Source organism: Aspergillus stella-maris (genome assembly GCF_047715825.1).
Source record: "Aspergillus stella-maris strain CBS 113639 unplaced genomic scaffold BDV14scaffold_75, whole genome shotgun sequence".
NCBI classification, from domain to species: Eukaryota; Fungi; Ascomycota; class Eurotiomycetes; order Eurotiales; family Aspergillaceae; genus Aspergillus; species Aspergillus stella-maris.
The window spans coordinates 25,495-42,556 of NW_027396869.1; the positions used below are offsets into that span (position 1 = coordinate 25,495).

The 17,062-nt window shown below is 52.0% G+C and overlaps 8 protein-coding genes across 8 annotated transcripts; 4 read left to right on the forward strand and 4 right to left on the reverse strand.

The window, feature by feature from the left end:
- The first annotated feature begins 215 nt into the window (after nucleotides 1–215).
- BDV14DRAFT_181993 (malate dehydrogenase) lies at nucleotides 216–1,885 on the forward strand. The gene is made up of 5 exons (XM_073770150.1): nucleotides 216–446; nucleotides 543–660; nucleotides 723–872; nucleotides 932–1,026; nucleotides 1,076–1,885. Exons 1-5 carry the CDS (start codon nucleotides 381–383, stop codon nucleotides 1,667–1,669), a joined length of 1,023 nt encoding a protein of 340 aa, XP_073623654.1. The 5' UTR covers nucleotides 216–380; the 3' UTR covers nucleotides 1,670–1,885.
- A 59-nt stretch (nucleotides 1,886–1,944) lies between these two features.
- BDV14DRAFT_181995 (ATP-binding protein) lies at nucleotides 1,945–5,887 on the reverse strand. The gene is made up of 4 exons (XM_073770151.1): nucleotides 5,729–5,887; nucleotides 4,584–5,519; nucleotides 2,631–4,531; nucleotides 1,945–2,558 (listed from the first exon to the last, which is right to left on the reverse strand). Exons 2-4 carry the CDS (start codon nucleotides 5,380–5,382, stop codon nucleotides 2,400–2,402), a joined length of 2,859 nt encoding a protein of 952 aa, XP_073623655.1. The 5' UTR covers nucleotides 5,383–5,519; nucleotides 5,729–5,887; the 3' UTR covers nucleotides 1,945–2,399.
- A 31-nt stretch (nucleotides 5,888–5,918) lies between these two features.
- On the reverse strand, nucleotides 5,919–6,223 carry BDV14DRAFT_181996 (uncharacterized protein). The gene has a single exon (XM_073770152.1). The coding sequence runs from the start codon at nucleotides 6,177–6,179 to the stop codon at nucleotides 5,946–5,948; it is 234 nt and encodes a 77-aa protein (XP_073623656.1). The 5' UTR covers nucleotides 6,180–6,223; the 3' UTR covers nucleotides 5,919–5,945.
- Nucleotides 6,224–8,362: 2,139 nt separating this feature from the next.
- On the forward strand, nucleotides 8,363–9,285 carry BDV14DRAFT_204439 (uncharacterized protein; the record flags this gene model as incomplete). Its single annotated transcript, XM_073774524.1, has 3 exons — nucleotides 8,363–8,572; nucleotides 8,627–8,977; nucleotides 9,055–9,285. 3 exons carry the CDS (start codon nucleotides 8,363–8,365, stop codon nucleotides 9,283–9,285), a joined length of 792 nt encoding a protein of 263 aa, XP_073623657.1.
- Nucleotides 9,286–9,523: 238 nt separating this feature from the next.
- Nucleotides 9,524–11,065, reverse strand: BDV14DRAFT_182000 (uncharacterized protein). The gene has a single exon (XM_073770153.1). It carries the CDS (start codon nucleotides 11,052–11,054, stop codon nucleotides 9,933–9,935), a length of 1,122 nt encoding a protein of 373 aa, XP_073623658.1. The 5' UTR covers nucleotides 11,055–11,065; the 3' UTR covers nucleotides 9,524–9,932.
- A 351-nt stretch (nucleotides 11,066–11,416) lies between these two features.
- Nucleotides 11,417–12,701, forward strand: BDV14DRAFT_182001 (uncharacterized protein). The gene has a single exon (XM_073770154.1). The coding sequence runs from the start codon at nucleotides 11,899–11,901 to the stop codon at nucleotides 12,532–12,534; it is 636 nt and encodes a 211-aa protein (XP_073623659.1). The 5' UTR covers nucleotides 11,417–11,898; the 3' UTR covers nucleotides 12,535–12,701.
- Nucleotides 12,702–12,832: 131 nt separating this feature from the next.
- Nucleotides 12,833–13,374, forward strand: BDV14DRAFT_138267 (uncharacterized protein). Its single transcript, XM_073766278.1, has one exon. The coding sequence runs from the start codon at nucleotides 12,876–12,878 to the stop codon at nucleotides 13,182–13,184; it is 309 nt and encodes a 102-aa protein (XP_073623660.1). The 5' UTR covers nucleotides 12,833–12,875; the 3' UTR covers nucleotides 13,185–13,374.
- Nucleotides 12,833–17,045, reverse strand: BDV14DRAFT_182002 (putative vacuolar morphogenesis protein AvaB). Its single transcript, XM_073770155.1, has 3 exons — nucleotides 14,267–17,045; nucleotides 14,100–14,208; nucleotides 12,833–14,052 (listed from the first exon to the last, which is right to left on the reverse strand). The coding sequence occupies exons 1-3, from the start codon at nucleotides 16,857–16,859 to the stop codon at nucleotides 13,566–13,568; spliced, it is 3,189 nt and encodes a 1,062-aa protein (XP_073623661.1). The 5' UTR covers nucleotides 16,860–17,045; the 3' UTR covers nucleotides 12,833–13,565.
- Nucleotides 17,046–17,062: the final 17 nt, after the last annotated feature.

A 17,062-nucleotide genomic window follows, 5' to 3' on the forward strand; every position in this document is an offset into this window, starting at 1 on the left:
GCGCACCGTACAGTGCTGTTGGAGGTAGATGAGTTTAGCTAGCGTAGGCGTTGACTGGGTTCTTGGGCTGCGATATCAACTTTCTTTATTGAACACCAAGTGCATGCATTGGCAGCTACACACAGCATAGACTAGAGCTCCGAAATAACGCCGCGCACGTAATGTTTGGACAAATGGACAGGCGTTGCCATGTGAGCTGGGAGCGGGAACCGGGACCGATTTAACCGAAAAAGTTGGGGCCGCTCACCGGCCACCCGCAAGCAACCTCATCTCAACCGCTTCCTTTCTTCCTCTTCTTTTCTCTCTTCATCGCGTCTGTCTTCCCCCACCTCTTTATCTTCTTCTGATCTATCAATTCCTGCTTTTAGCCCTCAGATACCATGTTCGCTGCTCGTCAATCCTTCGGCTTCCTCCAGAAGCGGGCCTTCTCCGCCTCTGCTAGCCAGGTACGTGCTCTCGGTCGCAGCTCGGTCCTTCGCGATTTTATACTTCTCAAAGACACCGTTGCAAACAGCTTGCTAATTATCCTGCGCAATATCTAGGCCTCCAAGGTTGCTGTTCTCGGTGCCGCTGGTGGTATCGGACAGCCTCTGTCCCTTCTCCTCAAGCTCAACCCCCGTGTTTCCGAGCTTGCTCTCTACGACATCCGCGGCGGACCTGGTTCGTCACACAGCTCTTCAACTGATTCCTTTGAAGGACTGGGCTAATTGAAAATCATATAGGTGTCGCTGCTGATCTCAGCCACATCAACACCAACAGCACCGTCACTGGTTACCAGCCCTCCGAGTCCGGTCTCGCCGATGCTCTCAAGGGTTCCGAGATCGTCCTCATCCCTGCCGGTGTTCCCCGTAAGCCCGGCATGACCCGTGACGGTATGAATAACATTTCAAACGACCAGCAACATACAAGAATGGGAATTGACTCATCATAGACCTCTTCAACACCAACGCCTCCATCGTCCGTGACCTTGCTAAGGCCGCCGCTAAGGCTTCCCCCGAGGCTAACATCCTCGTCATCTCCAACCCCGTATGTACTGAATCCTCAGACATCGCGCAATCCAAGCTAATTGTTCTAGGTCAACTCCACCGTCCCCATTGTCTCCGAGGTCTTCAAGGCCGCTGGTGTCTATAACCCCAAGCGTCTCTTCGGTGTCACCACCCTCGATGTCGTCCGTGCCTCCCGCTTCATCTCCCAGGTCCAGAAGACCGACCCCTCCAAGGAGGCCGTTCCCGTCGTCGGTGGCCACTCCGGTGTGACCATCGTCCCCCTCCTCTCCCAGTCCAACCACGCTGGTATTGAGGGCACCACCCGCGATGAGCTCGTCAACCGCATCCAATTCGGTGGTGACGAGGTGGTCAAGGCCAAGGACGGTGCTGGTTCCGCCACCCTCTCCATGGCCATGGCCGGTGCCCGCTTCGCCGAGTCCCTCCTCCGCGCCGCCCAGGGCGAGAAGGGTGTCATCGAGCCCACCTTCGTCGACTCTCCTCTCTACAAGGATGCCGGCGTTGACTTCTTCGCCTCCAAGGTCGAGCTCGGCCCCAACGGTGTCGAGCAGATCCACCCCGTCGGCCAGGTCAACGAGTACGAGCAGAAGCTCCTCGACGCCTGCCTCGTCGACCTCAAGAAGAACATCCAGAAGGGTGTTGACTTCGTCAAGGCTAACCCTTAAATTATTAGCCCTGTCCTGGCTAATTCATAAAACTGCAGCGGCGTTCTGTTCCTCCCTGTATAACAGTTTCCTGTCTCATACCCCGCCTCATCTTTACTATCGACTGTACTACCTTGGAGGAACGCGCTGCTGATGGTGTACTCTCTGAATGGGAATGGTGACGGAAGATATGACCTGTATTTCCTATAAAAATATCAATCTACTTCGTACTTACGATTCATGATGACTTTCTGATTCTACGTAACCTGTTTCGTAAAACATCCAATGTAGAGAGTGAGAGAGTAAAGACCGTAAATTGCTATACCTAGTTATCCTAAAGGAGAGAGGAAAGGGAGAGGGAGAATCTAGCAACCTAAGCCATAAAAACGAAAAACGACCAAAAAAACGAAATAACGGAATAAACAATCAACAACCCAATCCTCAACCAAAATCGAAACGAAAACCAAAACCCCGAGATCATCAAGCCGGGCAAGTACTGGCACTATCCATTGGAACTGCGTAAACCGTAAACCATAAATCGTGACTCTTTGTGTTTGCGTAAAGAAAGTGAATGAATGAACGGTGATCGACCAGAAGACTCGATTCAGAAATGGCACTGTGGTCATGCATGTCGATTACCGGTTACCGAACCCTGGTAACAGGTAGGCAGGCCAAACGTAATCGAGGGGTCAAATTCTTTTCGAGAAAATCGAGAAGCTGTCGATGGAAACTTGGGATGGAATGGGGGAGATTAAGTGTAACTCCGCATAGCATCCATGTAACCCGTCCCGCCACGGAGGTCATGGTCGAATGTCTGAGCGACGTCAAGAACGCGTTTGATGTGTTCCATGGACAACGGAGTCTTCTCATTGACGGCGAGGGCCTGGGCCGTGCGGACGGAGTTTTTGATCTGGTCAGAAGGTTAGAAAATGCACTCCCAGTTGCTCGATGAATATAGAACGAAGAAGGGAAAAAAGCATACCTGTCGACCATTGAGATTATGCCGAGACAACATATCAAAGTCCTTATCCGTAAAGTTAGAAGCCTGTACGCCATCCATAGCCTGGACCTTTTCTAGGAACATCTTCCACACGCTACGCTTAGCTTTCGTTGTGAGGTCGCCGTAGCGCAGTGCGACATGAATGCGGGACTGGAAGGCGTCGTCGAACGTTTCGACTCGGTTAGTCGTCAGGAAGAGGATGCCCTGAAAGTACTCCAGCAGACGGAGGAAAATGCTAACGAGGGCATTGCGGTGGATGTCCTGGATTGTGCGCTTCTCGAGGAAGATGTCTGCTTCGTCCAGGAGGAGCACGGCACCCCAGGAGTGGGCGATGTCCAGGATCTTGTTCAGCTCTGCTTCGAGTGTGCGAGAGTCTGTGCCTAGTTCGCCGGCACTAACCATGTACAGAGGGCGTTTGAGGAGCTCTGCGATACCTTCCGCTGTGAGAGTCTTTCCGGTCCCCGGAGGTCCGTGGAGGACGGCGACGAGGCCTCTGCCTTTACCCTGGATCACATCGTCAATATTTTGGGCTGCACAGAAGGTGTGCGATTCGACGAGGGCTTTGACGATAGACTTTTGGTTGCCGGGGAGGACTAGCGAGTCGAAGGCATCTTCGTTCCATTCGATATCGCTGACTCCGGAAATGCTGAATTCGAGCCAGAGTTTCTCGCTGAAAGCGAATCCTAGAACGACCGGGCTGGCGATGAGGAGCTCCTCTTCAGTGAAGTCTCGTTCGGCAGCATCGGCGACCTCCTCCATGTCCTCTTTCTCGATTTCGTTGCCATTCTCGTCGACCTCCACTGCGACGACTTGCAGCCGGTTCGGGCCATCCTTATTTCGGACGACCTTGTATCTGATCTTAGGCGCATCCGAATCTCGGCGTTCACCATGTGAATGTTCGGATTCAGACCCCGATTCACAGCAGCAACCCTCTTCGCTGTCCTCATCTGAATCGTCCAGGAGGTCAGGATCCTTGGGACGAACTGTGCTGATGGGGTAGTTGGGGTTGATGCGCCGGTGGATAGCTGGGTCGATCATGACTCGCCCATTAATGTTGACCTTGATGACGGTACGCTTCTTCTTGAAAAACGCCATGCCTTTGTGAAATCGGTAGTTCATACCCCTCAGGGCAACAAACTTCTTACCACGTTCAATAAGCTTTGTCTTAATTTCATCGGCCTCGCGATGGTACTTCAGCGGATAGCATCCCAGACTTGTGATTTTGCGAGCTCCCTTGAAGGCCTCGACCTCGGCTGCCATTGTCCCCATACCGAATGTTTTGCCGTCATATTCAAGGTACCGACCTTCGATGCTGTACCATTGACCCTTCATAAACGATGACTCTTTGGTGGCATACTCAATCTTGAAAGCGCGGGGCTCATCTTGGTTACCGTACGTGGGTGCATAGGCTATTGTATTTGGCTTGAACAACGCCCATAGAAGGTCAAAGGTTATTGTATTTGCCTCGAGAAGGGGATACAACGTCTTCTTCGTCTCGGCGTAGTCTGTGTCCAGATACTTGATGAGGACCTTTAGGTGATGCGCCTTGAGAGCTGCCAGCTTCCGCGCCTTCTTTTTCTTCTCAGCCTTGGCCTCCTTCTTGAGCGCCTTCATGTGTTCACGGGTTTCTTCAAGATATAAGAAAAGCATGTTGGGATCTACAACAGCAGTCTCTTGCACCAGACTGACACCTTTCACGCCATCCATCACTTTGCCGAGAGCTTCACGGAGGTGCTTGCTCTTGAGGTCAACGACAGTTTCGATATATTTGCCCTCCCAGTCAAACTTGCGGCGCACGGTAAAAAGATACTGATCCCATTCATTTGCGTCTGGGTCATCGACAGTTTCGGTAAGTTTGAACTTGTGAATTGTGTTATCCCATACTATTCAAGAAGTTAGAGTGTTTGCTGATGAAAAACGAGGGCCGATACGCACACTGATCAACTCTTTTGAAGGCCATTTTCGAGCCAGCCTTCTTCTTCAACTTTTTCTGCAGGCTCCTTTGAGCGAAGCCCTTCTGGGGGTTCCCCAGAGGATCGACCAGGCCGCGTCCTCCAAGCAACTTAACACGCTTCCCTTCACCTTGTATCGATTTGAGCTCCTTCTTAGCCAGTGAGAGCGACATATTAAGAATATTCTCATCACCATCCTCGTATCCTTGGTCTTCGGATGACTCTTCGACCGGAGCGAGCATCTCTGCCTGCTTCAGCTTGAGTCTGCGGATTAGTTTCCTGAGCTGTTTCTCATCATAGAAATCATCCTGCTCGGTGTCCTCGGCATCAGAACCGGTATCTGACTCATCCTCATAGCGAGACCTGTGCTTCTTCTTTTTACTGCGCTTCAGGTTTCTCTTGCCCTTGGCTTTCGTCCCCCTGCGTCGTGGACGCCGTTCCAGTTCTAGCTCGGAAGAGTCTGAGGAGGAATCATCGTCTTCTTCCGAGTCCAAATTGCTGGTGCTCGAACCATCAGAAGACGAGCTTTCATCGGATTCGCTGTCGTCGGTGGGTGTGACTATCGACGAGCTCTTGCCGGATTTCTTGGATTTCTTTGCATCGCGCTTCCGAGAGCTGCGGCCTTGCTCTTTTGCAGGATGTTTCTGACACGCAGCGTTATTGTTGGTGTTTTCTGATACCGTAACTGCTGGTTTGGCATCGGTTTTGACAGCAGTATTATCGACGGCTGGATCGGCTTCATGGTCGGCCGTGGAGGTCGTGGGATTGGGAGAATCGGCCATAGCTTCGGGGCGCTGGGGCGCTGGAGATGGGACCCGCTGTGGAGCTTCGGGGAGCGGAGTTGAGCTTGGGAACGGGTTCGCGGCGCTCGGATCTTGTTGCGCCTCAGGCTCTAGAAAACAAGATTGCGGAAGGGTATCTGAGATGGGAGCAAAGGAGTCAGAACCAGTGGATGTCACAGGTGCTTATGTTCTTGAGTCGTGGGGACTGAAGCAGAAAGTTGAAAGGCAAGTTACAAGACTGTGTGGGGAGCGGGAAGCAAGTGAAAGCCCACAGGCAAGTACAGCAAGAAGGCAAAGGAAGACGAACACGACAGAGGATCGAAAAAAGACCAAGGAAGTGACGCACCTCAAATAGCTCACGATCTGCCAGCTTGTTCCACCTTGCTTCAATACGTGGTCTAACTGAAGGAATGAATGCGTTCTGGCGGTGTGTTAGTCCGGATTTTTGTAGCGAATGCTTGGGAAAGCCCGGGATAGGAACTAAAATCGCAACGTACAATGATGCCAAAGCTTTCAAAAAAAAAAAAAAGGAAGAAGAGGAATATGAAGGTCTAAGTAGAATTTTATAAGAAAACAAGGCAAGTTGCCGCGGTCAAGAGCAGCGATCCCTCCCCAGTCTCGCTGGTTGGGTGAAGCAAGTGAGCGTTTAGAGAGGCAATCAAAATGCAGAAATCAGCCGAAGGCGGGCATTGAAGCCTATCTTTGGTGAAGTCTGAGCCTGTGGGCGGCTGCCTGCTTGAGGCTGACGAGTGGAAGCGGAAAGTGAAGAGAAAGCTGGCTGTTGGCTGTTGGCTCATGGTAATGTGATCCCTAGTTCTTCCTCCTTCCTGCTCGCCCCACGACGCATGGATGCCTGCCCTTTCTTTTGCTCTTTTTTTTATTTGATCCAGTCGATCTTCCGCCTGTGCGAGGCGCATTTATATCGTCTTACCAGCTCTGTCTTTCCGCAAAGCCGGCCCAGATGGTAAGCTGAGCTCTCATCTATTCTCTCTTACATCTGCATATAACAGCCTGCTTATAACCCAGGTTCTCCCAAGTAAGAAGAATCTATAGTGAGTACAAAACACCAAGACATCAATCTACACTTGGGCATCTTCCCGCCTCATTGACAACTGATCAGTGCTGACCTGCATCAAGCGTGAAAGCCTAATCCAGAATCCACTAGCATGCTTTCCTTCCCAGGAACCCTGGCCTGAAATCCCGGCGACTTTTCTACAATTTACAGTCGGATCCAAAATCCATTCCAGCCAGAAATACAAAGTCATTAACTATCATTACTTTGTTGCACGGTCAATGGCTGATCCTAGTCATCGGCGCCTCAATCGCTAGTTGCCTCCAGGCGCTAAACCGCAAGCCTCCCGCTCCAGACGATTCAGGGACATGGGTCGATAAGAGCAAAACTACGTACAAGAATGGTCGGAACAGAGACTAGAACATCCGAAAATCTGGATCCCTGTTACACGAATCGCTGATCGCAGCGTTGCAGGGAGAATGCAGCTCAATTCAATGGGGTGGAGCGGACGAATCCCGTTGTCCACTTGTCGCTCGTTGCATGCAAAACGTTGGTGCTCTGGGTTAGTGCAGGTACTTTTCTCAAACTAGTTGCTTTTTCCACCATCTATTGCATGGAACTACGGTCTCACATGACGTTACAACTACTTGTGTTCAGATGCCCAAGCTGAGATAACAATTCCAGAAGATACAGGAAGACGGCTTTAATATATTATTCGTTCATCAACCATATGTCGATCTTCATGGATCTGGGAACTGCCGATGGACAGCCCGTGGGTAAGTTCAGGTGACGATCTGGTTTGGAGATCAGCGCCTGAACACACCTTCAGCTGTTCAGCATGACAACTGGGCACCTCCACCGATAACATTATACGCGACCCGCGGATTGGGCCAAAGCCGAAGGATGCCGCTTCACTTTCTTTTTTTAGTCAAGAATCCCATTGTCGAACAACCAACTGCATACGAGCAAGCACAGGAAGCAAGCAAGCATCCACGGTCTGCCGATTGGCTTCTTAACTTTGCTCTGGCCACTTGTCTGCCTCGGCAGAGACTGCTGACAGAAGTATAGAACTATGTCGCAATTACACTGCAGTCTACGCCCCTAAGCGAGCCAGCTACCATCATACGCTGCTTGTCAATTGAGAATTTGTTGGGTGATGACGAGGAACAATCGAATAGTCAGGCCTGAAGTCCTCTGCGCTTGTCATCAATTATGCCTTGGCCTTTCCCGACAAACCTACGTATCAACCTGACGGGACTGCATCGCACCTTATATGCTACGTTTCCGGACAGTAAGCGGAGGAAGGAGCTCGACCCTGTTCAGACGAAGAGACTACGAACACGCCATCGCACCTTCCTCGCTACGGTTTACCAGTCTTCTCTATTTCCCTGCGAGTAGACCTAGAACGCTACCCGAGGAGTCAGAAAGCATCATTCTCATAGAGAACCTTCCATCTATTCTAGAAGCCCGGCTTTTGACTACTGTAAAAGTACCTAGATATACACTGGAAACCTTAACCATGAAACTCTGCACTCACTTTAGCCTCACCGTGGTGTGCCTGACCCATGAGCTATGAGCCATCAACATGATATCCTCAGAATAGCAGCTTCATAGAGCCACAAGGTCATTGGCGAGCAGCAATAGAACATTTAACTCTTTCTTGGTGCTGCCTTGAGTCACAAGTATGAAATTACTGCAAGTGAGCAGATAATGCCTCCCAGTCACTTCCTCAGTTCAAGCTCTTCACTTCCACTCTGCAGTTGGACGACCAGCAACACAACATAAGTTCTCACCCTTCTTCTGTCTACCCTCTTCTCGATTCCTCTTCTATCATCCCAAAGAATCATCCAAGCTAAACTTTTCCCTTTGCTCTATCTGCTGCTCGAGCACCTAACGTCTGACAACACTCTCACCAAGTCAGTCTGAGTCCCCCATCTCTCACCTACCTTTACTTCTTACCCACCAGGCATGGGCCCAGACTCCCTTACCTCCAACTCATCTTCCATCTCTCAGCCAGCAAGATTCACCCCACTGAACTCCCCCAAAGGCCAGGAACTGGACAAGATCAACACAGCCGCAGCCCCCACGACCGACGAGATGAACACCGACATGGACGAAGACAGCCAGCTTCAGGCTTCCATCAAGGCCGATACGGAGGATGATGCTATTGCGGATGAGGTACGTTAGAACACTTGATCACTATTACTGTTCGCAAGCGTTAACGTATAACAGAACACCACCCCCTCCAAGCCACCGGCTTCAACCAAGAAAGCAACTCCCAGCAAACGCAAGTCAGCCTCTGCTGCCAACACCCCAAGCAAGAGGTCTAAAAAGGACACCACCGAAGCCGACAATGAAGATGGAGGAACTCCTACCCGTGCCACTCTCCCACCCATCCCAACGACCTTCGCCGCCGCTGGCACCGGTGACAGACTAATACTCAGCCTGCGCGACGCCGGCAAAAGCTGGACGGAGATCAATAAGACCTTCTCTGAGACTACGGGAATCAAAGTCGGCCAGTCAACGCTGCGTATGCGGTATAGCTCTATGAAAGGTAACTTCGCAGTGATCGATGAGGCGGATGTAGGTTTTCTTCCCCTTCTCGACCTGTGTTCATATTGCGCGAGGACGTAGTAACGTGATTCTGTTGGTAACGATAGGAACCGCGCCTGTTCCGCTTCAAGAAAGAAATCGAGGATAAATTCGAGAATGAGAAGTGGACTCGTATCGCGGACGCTATCATTGCCGATGGCGGATTGAAGTATACCGCTCTCACGTTGCAGAAGAAGTTCAAGGAGTTGAAGGCAAAGCCAGCTGATTCTGCTCCTGTAGCTGCTACTAATGGAAATGGAATTACCAAAAACAGAAGTGACGACGATGACGAGGCGTGAAAAGAGCTGAAGGTTTTTACCGTCGTCAAGACATTGGATTTGCATACCTGGGGATGGACTATTTTGACGCGGTTTTGATTGATTGGCTTGTCATGCGTTCGCAGTCTTTTGTTTGGGGAACTGGAGAGGGACTTGGAGGAACCGTTCGTTTGTTCGTTCTCATTGGGCTTGGGTGGTTTCCTTGGTTGATCTATTGACACATTGGGATTTATCAGTCCAAGCATGGTGTCCGGACGTCATTTACGGAGATGCATATGGTTGGCGCCGAGGGCTTTCGCAAGGAGATACCCACGATTTGAAGTTCTACAATCTAGTTAACGAGCAAGCAGGAGATCAATGAAGATCGATCAGGTCGTCATTGCACCTACCTCTGCACCTACCCCCTACAGTACCTATAACCCTAGCTAGATACAAATAACACCACCGACAATCGAAGAAAGAAAGAAAGACACTCCAAATCTAAAACCCAAAAAGAACAACAAACAAGAGAACCTATAAGAATGATAGCAGCTGCAAAACCAGCACCAGCACCAGCACCACTGCTTGTACCAGACAAGACAAGACAAGACAAGACAAGCCAAACGAACACAGAACAGAACACCATGCTTAACAACACATATAGTAAATATACCATCCCAATGAAGTCATCATAAAACACTCATCTCCCTCGCCATCCCCAACGAATCGCTCATGCTCAACCCACCCCTACTAACGCCACTCTCATCGCTTTCCGTCCTTGCCACAATAACAGGCCTTATCTTCGTGCCTACGAACCCTCTTCTGTCGCGGCCTGTCCTTCCGCGACCGAGCCAATTATGCTTGAGGTCCTTGGATAGAGTCTCGATGCGTTCTTGGTAGACGTCGTGCGTTTGAACGCTAGCGAGGACAGAGACACACTGGAGCATGCGGCCTACGGTCTCTGTAATAACGTGGGATGAGTCAGCGGCGCTAGAAGCGTTGGCGTTGGCGCGGTGGATTATTGTTGGTTTGATTGATGGCGAGGAGAAAGATTGGAAGATGAGTTGGTCGGGGTTTGAGGAGGTGTTGCTTGTTGCGCGGCTGCGGGTGTTGGTTGCGTCGGGGGAGTCGGAGGAGGAGAGGCTTGTTGATGCGTTGAGGTAATTCGAGGATTGGGAGCTGTAGCTGCCGAAGCCTGTGCCGTCGGCAGAGGCAGAGGTTGCAGGGCGGCCGTTGTTGGTATTGCTGTTGCTGTTGTTGCTGGACTTGGTCGTGACGCTCAGCGCGGAGTTACCGAGCTTGATACTGTCTAGGCTTAGTCGGGAGAAGTTTGCCTTCAGACTATCGTAGCGTTTCATTATGACCATGTCGCGAAAAGCGATGAGGACGAGGTTGCGAACTTCGAGCTCGCAGCCGGGGTATTCGCCGTCTAGAGCGATGGCCCAGAAGTCTTTTGCTTCACGCATGTTCATTATCGAGCCGCAGCCTTTGAATTCGAGGTCTAGGGGGAGGAAGACGGCTTGGAGGAAGGGGAGGATGGTGCCGAAGACGGACATCCAGGTTTGGACGAGATGGGGAACCAATTTATCGTCGGGTACGCCGTTTAGGGTGTGGTTTAGGGTGGCGAAGCCTGCTTCTAGGAGCTCGCGGAGGTCGTCGACAATGGCCGTTGGTGTACGTCTCTGCACGCAGCGTTGTATGTGGATGAGGACTAGCTTGTTCAGGTCTTCAATCGCAATTCGTACGTCCTCGCCGTCGAATATAACCAGGATCTTTGCCTTCAGAAAGTCCCATGCATCTTCAGGGCTCATGTTATGAAGGCCAAAGCTTTGTAGTGTCTCTCGCATAGCAGCCTCAGCAAGAAAACCCCCAGTACTTCCAAGTGAAGACGGCCCTGCGAGTCCAGCAGAAGCTGCCGCCAATGTTGAGTTCGCCAGCCATTCCGGTGTTTCAGCTTCTGCGAGCGCCTTCTCTTCCTTCTTCTTTGCTCGCCCACCGTGTAGCAGATCTAATCCGCCAACGGACTTGCTGAAAGATGTGGCAGTAGCACTCGGTGAAGCTGGCGTAAAAGAGTATAATGACTGAGGAGCATTAGGATCCGCCGGTCGCGAGTTACTAGCGGCCGAAGACAGCGGTAGATTGAAATGATCGTCTCTATCTTTCAGATCCTTCAGCTTTAGCTTCTGCCTTGACAAGAAATGATGGTGTTTATGCGCTTTATCCTTCTCCTTCTCTTTCTCCTTCTCCGGCAACGGCGACTTATCAGCGGGTACAACGGTGCTCGCCGACGCATTTGACAGACTGTACATGGACGAGTTATTCGATGGATACGTATCCGCCAGGCTCGTCGTCGAAGCACTGACTATTCTCGTCAAAGCAGGGAGTTTATTCGGCGACGGCAAACCCTTGTCCTTGACATCTTTATCCCGAGATATTCCGATATGCTTCGGCTTCGAAAACAGCTTCATCTTCGACTTCTCGCCCTTCTTGTGCTCCCGTTCGGACACCGCAGCTTCCATACCCGGCGGCGGCATCCGCGGGAATACATGGTTCGCGGCCGTCGTCGCAGCAGCCTGATTCACCCCATGTCCAGCCGTCGAACCAGCAAAGGCCTGCCCAGCAGACCCTGGTCTGGCCGGCAAAATCGACGCCGGAATGGGCGGAGGGGGTGATATCGACCCATCATCGTCGCCGCCGTGCCCGTGCACCGTCCGTCTCGAACCAGCCGGTAACTGGGACGCCGGCGAATGCTGGCTCTGCATCGCAGCCTGGGCCGCTATCCTCGAAGCCGAGAGCGTCGCATCGGACAATGAAGCTGTGGGAAGCGACGGCTCAAAGAACCCCTGGGAATGGTGTCTCGAGCGCTTGTGTAGGTCCAGCGGGGCGACCCGACCAGACGCTTTGCGGCTCGAGGGGTCATGGTGCGGCATGGGGGAGAAGTTGCCGGGGAGCCGCCCTGCAGAAGCCCCAGATTCTATCCTTGAATTCGTGTTATTGCTGAGGGAGGGTGGTGTGCGGAGCGCGGAGCGAGGGGAGGAGGTCGAGGTTCGAGGCGGGAAGGCAGAGATGGCGGTCGCATTTGAGATCACTGACGAGGCATCGCTTCCGGAGGAGCCTGGGCGATCACGATCACGATCACGGTTGCGGTGGAAGTCGTCGATGCCGTCGAGGGAGTGCCGCGGGCCTGGTAGAGGAGGGGGGAGCGGAGATCGAGAGGTCGAACGCTCTGGGGAGACGGTGACGGGGGAGCGCAGCATTTCCGTGAATGGGCTCGTGGTGGTTTGCGGGTGAAGTGAGGCTGTGTATGTAATCAGGGCGTGCGGGCGTCTTTACTCCACGGACATTGGCATGTTGATTTGTCCGTGCAGCTGGTGATGAGTGTGTATTTGGAGCTTGGAGTGAGATAGTTGAACATGAAAGCAGCAGCCTGAGAGACCAAGACCAGAGCGAAGTCGATCATTAATTGTTGTCGATCTCGTCTGCTCCGCAACTCAGGCTTGAGCACCGTAACCAAGAGAGTACTAGTCGGTCTAGTCGAGCCTCCCGCTGCTAGTCAAGGTAGTCCGCCCCGCCATCAATTCCTTCTTCTCCCCTCCCTCGCTTTACGAATACGGCATTCAACTGTCTTCACCATGGCGTCCCCTACCTCGTCAAACACTCTCTCCGCCGCCTATACCTCTCCTCAATTGAACCGCACCTTCGAGCACACCATCACTGCTCCCGCCCCCAACCCCTCCGACGACAATGTCAAGGTCAAAGTGGCATATCTCTTCGAGCTGCGAAAACTCGTCCCCGAACTCCAAAACGACATCAACGTGTTCCTGACCGAGCGGATGGAAGAGGATAAGAAGGCAGCTGAAGCTCAAGGGAAGAAACTTTCCGAGAAGGAGGCCAAGGAGGAAGAAGACTACGGAGAGGAGGTCGTTGAAGACGACGCCTGAGCTGCGACCGCTACAAGATACAGACCTCAAGCGAAAGATAATTTCGGCTTAAACCAATAGGAAGCTGAATATATTGGATCCTTGGATAATCTCGCTGCCACTATCCCGGGTATCAAGAACGAAAATCCGCCGTCCCACAGCGCACCACGCACTCCAAGGCCCATCAGAATTGGGAAGCAACAACGACGATGAAATTGCAGCACGCTACCAAATGACTCAAACAAACGACATATCACAAAATGAACTCGAATCTATTTACCGAAAAACGAAAAGAAAATCATGAAGACGACATGCGCTTGGCACAGCCTAGATGTATAACAGTATTACTGCGGAGGGTTAGCGATCATCGAATCAAGACAAGGAAATGGACCAGATAGGGGCTTACTCGGGATAAACATTGATCACACTGCCGCCGATTCTCTTATGGCAGACACTGCAGACTCTCTCTTCCATGACGGTGACGTGTCTTGACCTTGACGATCGCCCATCCGTCCCTTCACCGACCAGCAGCTGCGCTCTTGTCTTGATCGTTTGAACCTTGAGCAGATTCGATGTGATCCGACTCTCGTTCAAGATCGTATTAGCCGCGCGCATGCGACCTTTGAAGTAAAACTCGAGCTCATGCACGGGAAGAGACTCGGGGATCAGGTCTAGCGCAGAATTGGCGGGCAGTCGGGATCCGTGTCTGGCGAGAATATCAAGAGCCGGGCCATATTGTGCCTTGTATCCATGAGGTGGGGTGAGATATAGAGAAAGCAGTGTCAGGTATATCGAGGGTTCGTCGTCAGACGGTGCAAGCGCAGAGTACTCTGCCGCTGGTCCGCTCGCCGCTGGTGTGTCCTCTGTTTTGTGGAGGTGATTGCAGTATCTGCTGCTGTTAGCATGGCTTTACCCACTATCAAGAATCCAACATACTCTTCTGCTTTGACATAATCTTCTAGCTTGAATACGTAAATCTCCAGGGCCTGTCTATGTTGACCCATCTTGCTGAATAGGATGGCGCGAGCCTCGTAGAATTCTGTATCTATAGACAGTTAGTATACCAGTCATTGTTCTGGATACCCAGGGATGAAAAGACAAACCATCACGATCCAATCTCCCCAAAACCTTGCTCGGCGAATACTGATCGCTCGATTTCAACATGTCAATGAACTTCTCGCGCCACTGTACGTAATCGTCCTCGCTCGCAAACTCCTCCTTGCTCCCCTTGTGCTTCTGCAGACGATCCAGATACAGAACGACAAGCCGTTGGTGCAGATCGGGAGTCAAGTCATTGAGCTCTTCTATGACATGCTCTAGGTATCGAACCGCCAAATTGGCGTCAATTCCTTGCAAAAAATCCAATACTTTTTGTCGCGGTAGTGTTTCGGCGTTCTCAGTGTCTGCAAGGAATATTTCCATGCCGAGATCTGGGTCCTCGCGAACAGGCCACCCAGAGAACTCAAGGATAAGATCAATTTGGTTCGGCGGTAGATGCTGGAGATATGCGACCATCCGCTTTGGCCCGTGGAGTTCAGGCGCCGTGTCTTCCTCGGTTTCAGCCTGCCCGAATTTGCGAAGAAGTTCAAGGGCCTGACGGTGCATTTTCTTCCCGTACAGAAAGTCAATTAGTTCGTTGTGGCGTCCTGTTTCCTCAAGCTTCTCCATGACAGTTTCGGGGTCGCAGAAGTTGACGAGGCGGAAGAGCGGGCCGATGAGGGAAGGTGAGGCGTACATGTATACCCTGAAGAGGGTCGTGTCGACGAGCCTGGCCTTTTCGCGGAGTATCTCGCCGAAGTCATAGTCTTCGTCATCGTCTTTGGAGAGGCCGAGGAGCTTCATCACAGAGTCGGTGTATTCGTCTTGTGTGGTGGATGTTTGGGGGTCGACTTTGAGGGAGCCGTCTGGGTTCATGAATCGCTGGAAGATCCTTCGGGCGTCTGCGAGGTATGACTGGAGCTTGTGGACTGCGAGTTTGAGATCCTTGCCAGTCAAGGGCTTCTCGGGACGTTCTTCTTCTGCTGGCTTCCCACGAATGCTGCCTGATTCGCTTCCACTGCCTTCATCGCGTCGAAGGAAAGACATTACGGATGGGGTGTGGTTTAGGGTTTTGATAGGTGTTGTCTCCTCTGACTGAGATCCGTCTATCTGAGCTTGATCTTCTCGGGCATTTCCTTGGCTTTCAGTTGTGCTTCCTTCCAAGTTCTCTTCTTCGCTGATAGACGTGAGGTCACCCGCAATCAATCCAGGGTATAGGCGGATGACAGTTTCTGGGGGCGCCGATACCTCTGTAAACAAATCCATAGACTCGAGGTACCTTCGCAGATTGAATAGGCCCTTTGCTTTTTCGAGTTTTATCTCTCGTATCCGGCCATCCTTGTCTTTGAGAAGTGCATCTTCGAGCATACCAGCGAGACTGATAGCCTCGTCGAGATACCCTTTCTCCACAAGAGATTCTATTTGGCTGTCGTAACCCAGTGCCTCCATTCTCCAGATAATCCGGTCACTCGCGACAAGGAATCCTTTACCGGCATGCGCAAGGCTTATTGTTGGTTGCGCAATGTGCATTGTACTTGCCGCCGGTAACGAAATAGACTGCAACAGTGATAGTGTCTCTGGATTTCGGACCTCCAGAGCCCCCTTCGAAGACTCATGCAGTGCCAATAGAAACGGATACGAGTACCCGATATCAGCCGGTGCAGAACTCCACGGAATCTGTCGTCGTCCCAACGAGTGCCCATCAACATCAATGAAGTGCGTGTTGATATCCTTCGCCAACAAAACATGTCCTTCGCTTAGCCTTGTGGCTAGTGGTTTTGGCGCAGAGCCACCAATTCCGATATAACTCATACTCGCAACGCCGACACCCGCAAGGCGACCCGTTTCCTGCCCAGCAAGGCCACCGATACTCCCAGGCCCAACAAGATCCGTAACGGTTTTCGTCTCGATATCCACAAGCACAAAGCTCGAACCCAATCCAGCAACTAGCCTCGTTCCAGAGACCCAAGTAAGCGTCTTTATTCCGCTAACGAGCGTTAGCTCCGCGGTGTCATTATCGAGCTCCATATCCTGCCACGACCAAAGCAGTATCTTTCTCTTGACCGCCACCGCAAGCCTCGACACAATCGACGGGACGCCCGTCTCGGCGTCATTTTCGATATTCGATGTCACGGCGAATGTCACGGCGCCTTTCGTCTTCGTAAGTTGTTCCTGGAGTTCGTAGGTTTGTAAATCGTAGATGGAGATGTAGCCGCCGGATAGAGAGACCAGCAGCTTCGCTTCTTTAATCAGCGCCAGCTGCTCGATCTTATACCGCGAGAACTTCTCCATCTCCCGAAGTAAATCCGTCTGCTTCTGTTTCACCTTCGTCACCGTCTCCGTGGCTGTCCCTGGCCTTGTCCCTGTCCCCGCTGACCCATTATGTGCATCCCCATTCTGCGTAGGTGGACGACTCCGACTCGCCGTTCCTTCCTTCGCATCATGCCCATTCCAATTTATATTCGCATAATCTGCGGCCGTCGGAGGGCGCGATGCCGTATCCTCCTCGCCCTCAACCTCATTAACTCGGTAAATTCGTAAGCTGCCATTATTCAATCCGACGAGGACTCGATCGCCGTACGCAAGGACCGATTCGATCCGCGACTTGTCGCGCGGTTTGAGCTCGACGAGCGGCCGGGCTGTGAATGCGGAGAGCATCGTGGGTGTGGTTGGACGGCGAGCTGCAGCTGGAGCTGGAGCCGGTGCCGGAGCTGGGTTGGTCGTCGCGCCCTTTGACGGTTCGAGGGGGAGGTCCGAGTCATGTCATTTATAGAGATAGATCTTGCAGGTGTTTAATGGGTGCAGCTCCCGGCGCTGCTAGTCAAGGTGCGGCGGCGTTCGGGGGTGTTCTGGGGAGCTTC

Coding starts and splice junctions, on each gene's coding strand:
- BDV14DRAFT_182001 (XM_073770154.1), top strand. CDS start 11,899: ATGGGCGGAGGGGGTGATATCGACCCATCATCGTCGCCGCCGTGCCCG.
- BDV14DRAFT_181996 (XM_073770152.1), bottom strand. CDS start 6,179: ATGAGCCAACAGCCAACAGCCAGCTTTCTCTTCACTTTCCGCTTCCAC.
- BDV14DRAFT_182002 (XM_073770155.1), bottom strand. CDS start 16,859: ATGCTCTCCGCATTCACAGCCCGGCCGCTCGTCGAGCTCAAACCGCGC. Junction 14,209..14,266: donor GGGGAGATTGGATCGTGATG/GTTTGTCTTTTC, acceptor AACTGTCTATAG/ATACAGAATTCTACGAGGCT. Junction 14,053..14,099: donor GATTATGTCAAAGCAGAAGA/GTATGTTGGATT, acceptor TAACAGCAGCAG/ATACTGCAATCACCTCCACA.
- BDV14DRAFT_181995 (XM_073770151.1), bottom strand. CDS start 5,382: ATGGCCGATTCTCCCAATCCCACGACCTCCACGGCCGACCATGAAGCC. Junction 4,532..4,583: donor CTTCAAAAGAGTTGATCAGT/GTGCGTATCGGC, acceptor CTTCTTGAATAG/TATGGGATAACACAATTCAC. Junction 2,559..2,630: donor ATAATCTCAATGGTCGACAG/GTATGCTTTTTT, acceptor CCTTCTGACCAG/ATCAAAAACTCCGTCCGCAC.
- BDV14DRAFT_181993 (XM_073770150.1), top strand. CDS start 381: ATGTTCGCTGCTCGTCAATCCTTCGGCTTCCTCCAGAAGCGGGCCTTC. Junction 661..722: donor CGACATCCGCGGCGGACCTG/GTTCGTCACACA, acceptor AAAATCATATAG/GTGTCGCTGCTGATCTCAGC. Junction 1,027..1,075: donor TCCTCGTCATCTCCAACCCC/GTATGTACTGAA, acceptor TAATTGTTCTAG/GTCAACTCCACCGTCCCCAT.
- BDV14DRAFT_182000 (XM_073770153.1), bottom strand. CDS start 11,054: ATGAGCCCTGAAGATGCATGGGACTTTCTGAAGGCAAAGATCCTGGTT.
- BDV14DRAFT_138267 (XM_073766278.1), top strand. CDS start 12,876: ATGGCGTCCCCTACCTCGTCAAACACTCTCTCCGCCGCCTATACCTCT.